Source organism: Achroia grisella, unplaced genomic scaffold (genome assembly GCF_030625045.1).
Source record: "Achroia grisella isolate CSIRO2021 unplaced genomic scaffold, CSIRO_AGI_Agris_v1 utg640, whole genome shotgun sequence".
In the NCBI taxonomy this organism is placed as follows: domain Eukaryota; kingdom Metazoa; phylum Arthropoda; class Insecta; order Lepidoptera; family Pyralidae; genus Achroia; species Achroia grisella.
This window is the reverse complement of record NW_026712977.1, coordinates 2546416-2556006: the sequence shown is the minus strand read 5'-3', so window position 1 is coordinate 2556006 and position 9591 is coordinate 2546416. Positions and strand designations below refer to the sequence as shown.

Here is a 9591-nt window from a genome sequence, read left to right as displayed (position 1 = left end):
AAATATTGCGTGTGTTCCCGCACGTTATTATTTTTTTTAGTATTGAATAAAGATGAAATAAAAAAAAATCTATTGTGTCCGTCAATCAATGTCATCCACTTGATCATCCGCCGTCAACACTAGTCAGTCGTAGTTAGTACAAATTAATAATTTTTGCTGTATAGATAAGTAGGTTTCACGTCAAAGTCGTCAAATTGAATCAAATTGTACATTTTTGTTCTTTCATTCTGGTGATATACTGATTCATACAACACGCATAAATTTATGAAAATTTTCATTATTTTCTTAATTTAAAGTAGTTCTGTCTAGAAAAATAATTGTACGCTGTTTCGGAATAAATTAGCAACATAATAATAGATATTGACGCCGAATCTAAAATCTACGTGACAATTACAAAGCAGGTAATATAAATGTGTTTATAAAGATATATGTACATTGTGTTTTTTTTAATAATGTCTGATAAAGTCTATTGTTAATTAATTAGACATGATGGAGACTTCGTATCAAGGAGGCGTTACCTACGACGAGGGCGCAAATAATTTCAAGCGTCTCTCACAAACAATTGCTAGCAATATCAAGAAAATATCTCAGAATGGTGAGTAATACTTCTGCGCATATGATACAATTATTCAATTTACCCATAGTTTACAAGGATATCAGTTCACTTAGGGACAAATGACTGCCCATACTTACAAAATAATTTTATTAGGATAGACATAAAATATACCTGACAGATATTTATAGAGAACAGTACAAACCAGTACCTACAATCATTATCTGATTATGCAAATAATTACTGAATCAACCATCATTGCACTTAACTATATTTTGGGATCATAATCACAGTCCACCACATTACATTTCTAGATACTTTAATAAAAATGACTGCTCAACTAACAGGAGAGATGATTGTCAGTAATAGGGACTTATTTGTAACAATTGAGATTAATTTTAGGTGAAATTGCTACAATGGGTTAACTGTAAACCCTCTTTTTCATTAGTATGCACAAACATACAGACAACAATACAAAAATTCTAACAGTCCTTATTTTGGGTTCTAGTACTAAAGACAAAGGGGAGGAATAGTTGCTGGGGACATGATAGCATACAATACATTTGATTACGGACATAATCCCCAAAAATGCTGTCCCCACCACCATGTAGCATATATAGTCAGGAAGACAATACATTAATAAAGTCCCCTAACAATACTTTATTTATAGTGTAAATAGAATCTTAACAAAATAATTTTTGTAAGGAGGGAGCATAATTTTGGCGCTCGACCAAAAAAATCTGTGAACAATAGTTTTTCTCACGTACCAGTGACCAGAGACTAGAGAGAGAGAGATTTTTATAATATGTATTGATATTAATGTGCGACCAATATCATACAACAATCGTTCAGTAAAAACTATGCATTAAAATAATCTTCTGTGTGATGTATTGATAAGGTTTTATTAGTTTTTATGTAAACAGTTTAATTAATCATTAGGATTAATTAAAAATTTGTTGAAGGACAATAGGTGTATTTTTTATAACAATGGTGAAACTAATGAAACCAAGAATAACAAAAAACATGGATGTTATCTGATACTTAACATGTATTTTGTATGTTTTTCATACTGAGTTACTTGAAAAGGGGAGTGTAGAGTAAATTTTGTGGAAAAATCCCTATATGTAGGTTAGATGAATTATTAGATGACAATAATACCTAGTGAATTTTATTTTCCGACAAAATTTTAAGTTGTTTTCTTATTGCTTTCTTGATAATAGTGGTTTTGGTATTGATTGCCACATGCCATCTTATGTAAAGTGCAAATGTTATAGTAGACGCTATCACATGATAGTAGCTATGATGTGGCTGAGTGTCTTTAGTAGTCATGCTCACATTGTTTGTGGTGGGTCATTGGGCTCCCTAAAACATGGTTGAGCACATTGATGGCAGTGATGGCAGTGATGGCTTGTAAACGAGTGCTGCTTGTAGGGACTGATCTGGTCTAATCTCCACAACTGATTTTATCTTGCAATATTTGGTTACTTAAGGGGTTTATTATGTAATTTATATTTAGACTCTAATGAATTAGTGTTAGTTTGTGGTTGTATTCACACATTTCAATTTAAAAATGTAAAGATACAACAATTATTTAAAAGAGCTACATGCAAGTTTCATTTACCTACTTGTTATGATGAGACAGCATTCACAAAGAGTGAAAGATTAAAAAAAAAGTACTATTAAAAAGTGTTTAATTTTACTGCTACTACTATTTAATTCTTGATTTTAGTCCAATAATCATCACATTTTACAGTGTCTTCAATGACAAAGATGGTTAACCAGCTCCAGACACCTCAGGATTCACAAGAGCTAAGAAATCAATTGTAAGTGGTTATGTATAGTCTTTGTGAAGTTCTAAAGTTATTTCCATGAAAATCCTCTGTGCAGTATTAATATTAATGGCTATTGTTTTTGTATTTTCTACTAATATAATAAATAAAGAGAGAAAAGCATTCCGACTAACACTGGACTTGTTACATTATTGACTCTATGTTGGGCAACCTTGTCATACACAGTATTATTGTAATAGAAATTATTTTCTTGTATTACTCGATTATTGACCTACCTAAATCTCTAAGATAAGTAAAAGGTCACAGAGGGAAAGCTTGGTACATTAGTGCAAAAGAGAGAACATTTATAAGAAAAACCTATATATATGGTAATTATAGATAAATGTCAATAGGAAACAATCTTATTTATGAATGCAAATAGTTTGTATCATGCTAGAATCTAACCTTTGGAAGTTAGGCTCTTTTGTTAAACGGCTACATTATTGAGGCTTAACACAGTTATTTTATCTGATAAACAGACGTCAGATCCAGAATTACACACAAAAACTGGCCAAGGATACTTCATCATTATTGATGGAGCTGATGAAAGTGCCCACAGACCAGCCGGCCAGCAAACTCGAACGGAACCGCCTAAACGATGAGTACATGGCCACACTCAATGCATTCCAGGTGCGTTTTTCTCACATAAGATATTCATTGCTCACCTTTCTTTTGTTTATGTGATTGGAATATGCATATGGTAGTATAAAGCCTTCGTACCTAGTATTTTTCTGCTATATCATCAACATAATAAATATATAAGATAGACGTGCCTAAGCGGACTACTTTGTATTAGGCCTTGTCTTTTTACGTACTTACTTTGTAACGTTTTGACTATTTTAAGTGTGTCTGCTTTAGTTATCTTGAAATAAACACAAACAACAATTGAATACTTATCAAAATATCAAAGACGGCGTTAGCTACCTACCGTGGCAAGTCATGCAATATTTTAATTCTATTCGTATATGATTAAGTCTAAATCGCATGTGCGTAATGACATATTGTAAATCGTTTGTTGTAGGGTTTCCTTTGTGCAGTACATAAATAAAAACAAACAAGGTTGCGCGTTTCAATATGATGAGTAAGGGATATTGAGTCCTTTTATACTATTATATAATTACATGAAATAAAACAAGTACTAATATTACATATATATATATATATGTAACAGTAAAACAGTAAACTATTTTAGATAGTGTAGATAAATTCATTACTTAATTATTTACATCCTTACTAATAATAATTAATGAAAGCAACTGCTTGTCAGTCGCTTTTACTACTACTACGCTTTTATACTTTAAGAAAGGACATACGTTGTAAGAGGTTGAAAGGGGAGATAAAAGCTTGTATAGAAGTGTCGTCAATTTTAAGACTACAATCTTTAAACTATTTTTTTAGGCTGTTGATTAAATATAAATGAATTAATAATAGATAGCTAGTAATGGAGCCACTAGTATCCATTATCAATAATCCCCTTCGTCCTCTCGGAGTCGGGTTAGCGTGATAATATAAATAAATTACACCCCTACGGGGTGCACAGCGGTGGTCCTACAAGAATTGTTATGACGACAATGACGGTAATAGTCTCAAGTTAGTTATCAAGAACTTTTGTAAAAATATTTTCAGATGCTCGATATTACGTATTATGCATTGAATATAATAACATACATATACAAATTGTTAAACATTATTATAGTACTCAATTTAATTAACAAGATTATGACAATGAAATTAATACTTTTAACACTTGTCTAATCGTACTGTATAGCGATATCTTCTAGAGTGCAACAAATATTTTATTTCAGCACTATTTATTTCTATTTTTTTTTCTATTGTATGGTATCATGTTGTACTTTTCCATAAGGAAGGTTTTACAACACTTGTATCAAGGAAAGAAAGGGGAAAAAACATGTCGCTATTATAATACTCTTTCTTTTGTACAAACTACGTAAACGAAACTTGACAATAAATTGTTTTACATATTTATCAAATTTACGTAGGAAAGTCTTATAAAAATGTACACTGATATAAATCATAGATAAATTTATGCGTAAATAGAAATAATTAAAGATGCTGTAGAAATGTTAACATAATTAATATATTGGTTTTCGTTGAACACGTTTTGTACGTATACAAAATAATATTTAGACATTCGCTTATTTAATTTTTACAGGCCACACAAAGATCTGCTGCCCAGAAAAACAAAGAAGATGTGAAGAAAGTGAAATCGCAGTCGATAAACATCGGTGATCCCTTCGCTCTGAGTAGTGAGTATATATATCTTGTTTTATACCTATATATTTTTACACTTCTAGGAACTAACACTGTAAAATTATGTAGAATTCGGATTCGCTGTATTCGACAGTTTCATTTGAAATCGTGACTAAATGTCGGTCTCTTTTTCTCAGTTGTAGCTGAAAACATTGAAAACGAAGGTCTCTGTAAAATGTAAATGTTTATCCATAAAAAAAAATACAAATAACAATTACTTTTTGATTACGTTACACAAAAGATTAATAATAGTAAAACTGACAAACTAACAGGATACGACTATATGAGTCGCGGCAGTCGTAAATATTATGGAATATTTTTTCCGGACAACACATTTATATATATTGATGGACTGAGTGAGTGCAGAGATATTTACCGTAATTTTTCAGTCCATGAAAAATTACGGTAAATAGCTCTGCACTATGAATAATAATTGAATAAATACCTATAGTCGAATTTATGAAGGTAATTATTTAGGGAAAGATAGAAGGAAAGAGGGGTAGTGGAAGATCAAAGCACCGCTACATCAAGCAAATGAAAGACAGAATAGAAGTCGTGTCGTATCGAGGTTTAAAGAGTATGATGGAAGATCGTAGAAAGTGGTAAAAGCTCCACCAACAAGAGCGCTGCTCATTAATTTACTGAATGAACTGAGAATCGAGTCCTCATAACTTAGACCAACACAATTATTGTCAATAATTTTCTGAATAACATTTCTTTTCTGCAGATTTTGTTTTAATTTCGGTTTCTTCATCTTTTGATGATAACCCAGTGATAACTCTTAAAACGTAATGTATGCTTATTGTGAAGGACGATAATGAGGCAACGATAGGGTGGGTGTGAGTTTTATCAAGGAGATATATATAGATAACACTCACTGTCGCATTCACACGTACTAATCAGCGCTGTTTATTTATAATAGAGTATAAAATTAATTTAGTTGATATTTGTAGTTCGCTATCGATTGATGGTAATATAATAACTACCCGCCCCGGCTTCGCACGGGTGTACATTTATTATACATATATCTATATCTTCCTCTTAAAACAACTATCTATTGCCAACAACTGTATTAACATCAGTTGCGTAGTTTAAAAGAACTAAGTGAACAGACAGTGGAAGCTAATTCAATAGAGACTAAAGATTCTTATTGTAGTCCTAGTAACCACCGTGTCATGATAGGCTAATTGATCTCATGCTGATAGTATTATCTTCCATTAGTTCCCCATATAGTACACCGTTAGTACAGGTGGATGCGCCATATCATTATCATCCCTTACAAAAATAATACAATAGAACTAATTTGAACGGTTTAAACATGAACATGTTTGAAATATACAATATTGAATATGTACATAATTGATAAAACCTAATAGATTTCCTTCTATAACGAATGATACTGTGGTTTATGTAAGTACAGGAAAATGAATTCATCATACGCGACATACATTTGAAATAATGACTATAGTTTCAATTTAATTTGTTAATTCAAGTAGAGTAGGTATAGTCGATCTTATAATGTCATATTACAAGATAAGTGATTTAATTACTAAGTAATAATATGTTGATTAAGTCGTGATAATGAATAATAAATCATAAGTATTGTGTAGTAAAATACAGCAATATCTTTCTATGATGCTGTATGACGTAGATGTAGTACTTTCTTGTTATCCTGTCAAAAATATATTTACAAAATTTTTATATATTTATTTTATATGTTCACGAAGCCGCAATTATAATAATAAACTCATAATTACGACTAAAACGTAATTTATTATACTGTCGCTGTGTACGCGGTTTAAAAATAGTACAATAATAAAAAAAAGACAAATATGTAAGTGGTACTGTATACATTCTGCTTTACGATGTATTTGGGTAAAATCATATGACAACGTTAAATTATAATAAAACTTCTTTTTTGTGCAGACGATAATAAGGATTTGGTGGAGATGGGCGAAACAAATGTTCGCAAGCAGGAGCAGCTGACGATGCAGAGCGAGAGAGAGCTACTGGAGCTCGAGGAGAGGGAGAGGGACATCAGGCAGCTCGAGGTAAAATGCCTTTTTTTTTTCAGGGTTAAATAACTTAAGACAGTGGGTTGGGATTAGCACTAGAACCCTGTTCAGAACAGCGACGGACAAAATTAAGACCGCTATGACGATGCAACCTCCAGTAGGAGACGGCATATAAAGAAGAGCCATTTTCCAAAAGGAAGTTTTTACCTTGTTACAGTCATAATTTCGTATCTAGCTACTACAGTTGAGAAGAGCTGCCAAGAAGCAGATAGTGGATGTTAGTGGGTGCTCTATTACAAATTCTTAACAAGAAATCTGTAAAAAAATAGCAATAAATAATCATATGTCTATTATTAATAATCCTTCTTTTCGATAATATGTGTCTGCTAGTTTACCGACTAGTATCTTGTTTATATTATTAACTGGGTCTTAGCACAAATAATTTTATAGTAAATAAAGGTATTTACTTCTCTCGACGTTACCACGTCAGCTCGTGATCACTTCTATTGCAACCTAGTAGGGTTAAATATATATATTAACCACAAACATTTAAAAATAAGTTCATCTTATTTCGAAACGTCAAGAGAAACCTTTATGTACCATAAAATTAAGACCTGGTTAACAATATAAATAATGTGTATTAATCACTATAGTTATATAATAACTACTACATCTTGTTTGTATTTGCAGAGCGACATAATGGATGTGAACCAGATATTTAAGGATCTTGGGCAGATGATCCACGACCAGGGCTCAGTGGTGGACTCGATCGAGTCCAATGTAGAGTATGCTTCAGAGAGAGTTGAGGCTGGAACTCACCAACTTACCGAAGCTGCCAGTTACAAGGTAAATTTTTGATATTTTTTTACCTTTTGATGGATTATGTAAAAGTGCATTCTACCTACAGTAATTTTCAAGAAGCTCTTTTTGCTGAGGCTGTTTCGGTTGAAAGGTAAATTGGAGGATAAGAGGCATGAAATGGAATGACAAACAAACTAACAGATGGGAAATGGTACATACCTGAGCCGTACCACAAATATCACACTATCATGTGATATCTATCATATGATGACAGAATTCTAAAGAAGTTCATCTCCGTGAAAATAATGTATGTATTTATTAGTACATATAAACTAATATCTATTATGAGACAGAGAGAGAGTGGATTTTGTTATAAGGACACTGCAAAATCTTAGCTTTGCTATTGCGGGTTGCTGGTGTATATAACAAGCCTTGTTTCAATAATGTCCCTTCATAAGTACACCTTATAACTGATGTTTTTTTTTAATTTCAGAACAAACTGCGAAAGAAGAAGGTATACTTGGGTATTGTACTCGCAATAGTCATTCTGATCATTCTAATAATTATCTTCTATAATTGAGATAATCGGCTGGAATATACAGGGCACACTTGGCTGAGCTTTGAATGTAACTATTATTGTATTGAATGCGAACATGTATTTCCTTTGTAAACATGTAATGTTTGCGTATGTTTAGTGGTAAGTATTGGCGGTACCTGTAGGCACGGAAGGTACGGTAAAATTGTTAATAATAAAATTATTGATATTGGGTGCTTTTATAATTTACCGTATGATATCTTATATTAGAACATGTGTCACTTTCACGGCGTCCACATTGATAATGCTACTCTATCGGACAAACCTTACGTGAAGGTATATTATTTATAATATTATGATATGTATAAAAAATATATATTTGGTCATATTTCATGAGATGCCATATTGTTTCATAACATTTCTTTAAAACTATTTTAATTTATTTCTTGCATTATAGTGGAGATATTGGCCATACAATTTAAAGTAGGTGGTATTTATATAAAATACTTTCTGAATCTATTCTAAAACAACAAACAATAATAGCCTAACGTAATGATGCTTGTCGTTGATGATAATTTAAATGGGTTTCCATACAATTGCATACAATTTGATAGTTATTATATCGTGACAATATAATCCAGTTGTAATCAGTATTATGTAGTCGCGTAACATTTTATAAATTACAAGTAAAAATTATAAAAAGTTTACTATTAATGACAGTCATATACATACATGTATAAAAATTAGGATGGCTTTCCAAAAATAATTTAAATCTCGGCTTACGGTGGAAATTTTGGATTGCCCGGACTAGTGAGAGGCTGTGCTTACTCTATCTTTTGGGAGATGTCCTGTGATTGATTACCTTTATAGTTTGCTACAAGAAAATATTTAAGTATCCTTATATTTAATGGTTTCTGAAATATGTTACAGAAAGGAAATTATGTTTTCAGTTGGAATGACATTTTCCATTGCACTTTTTGGAATGAACGTACATTGCTGGAATTCATTGAACTTTGAATTAATATTTAAATGTATAGGCGTTTGTATTGTATTTCAAAGTAATATATCTTATCTGTATACTCTAGATACCAACGTGGGTTTAAAATCTATCTAAAATGCTGAATTTTCCACGTGTTTGTTTATTGACGAACACTTGGTCTAACTCCACTGTTAAATAAACTGAGAAATGTATGGAATGATTTTGGTACGACCTATAATATTTTTTCGTGATACCGCATAGCTGATACTGTTTAGGATGTTGTTTTTCGCTAACACGTTATTATGAGACCCGTTTTTGATCCTTAATACTTAATGTGCCTAAAATGTAGGTATGAATATCTAAGACTTCACGACCGTTCATTAATATATAAACCTATTTCTGTTGCAATTGACTTTAGATTTTGATTACGTAGTAGCATGGTTTTTATATCTATTTTGGTGATTTTTTTTGTATAAAAGAATGGCCTACGTTAGTCCCAATGATCATTACTTACGTCAAATCTCATTAAGATCCTTTCAACTGTTTAGTTTGTAACTGATACCTATTAATAGGCTTGTATTAAAATGTTTTAACTACCAATCTATAAA

At 31.6% G+C, this 9591-nt stretch overlaps 1 protein-coding gene across 1 annotated transcript; it reads left to right on the top strand.

Annotated features, from left to right (window-relative positions):
* Nucleotides 1-484: 484 nt before the first annotated feature.
* LOC131849287 (syntaxin-7) lies at nt 485-8539 on the top strand. The gene is made up of 7 exons (XM_059199325.1): nt 485-595; nt 2307-2376; nt 2862-3012; nt 4556-4649; nt 6580-6704; nt 7359-7514; nt 7963-8539. Exons 1-7 carry the CDS (start codon nt 487-489, stop codon nt 8047-8049), a joined length of 792 nt encoding a protein of 263 aa, XP_059055308.1. The 5' UTR covers nt 485-486; the 3' UTR covers nt 8050-8539.
* Nucleotides 8540-9591: the final 1052 nt, after the last annotated feature.

Coding starts and splice junctions, on each gene's coding strand:
- LOC131849287 (XM_059199325.1), top strand. CDS start 487: ATGATGGAGACTTCGTATCAAGGAGGCGTTACCTACGACGAGGGCGCA. Junction 596..2,306: donor CAAGAAAATATCTCAGAATG/GTGAGTAATACT, acceptor CACATTTTACAG/TGTCTTCAATGACAAAGATG. Junction 2,377..2,861: donor CAAGAGCTAAGAAATCAATT/GTAAGTGGTTAT, acceptor TCTGATAAACAG/ACGTCAGATCCAGAATTACA.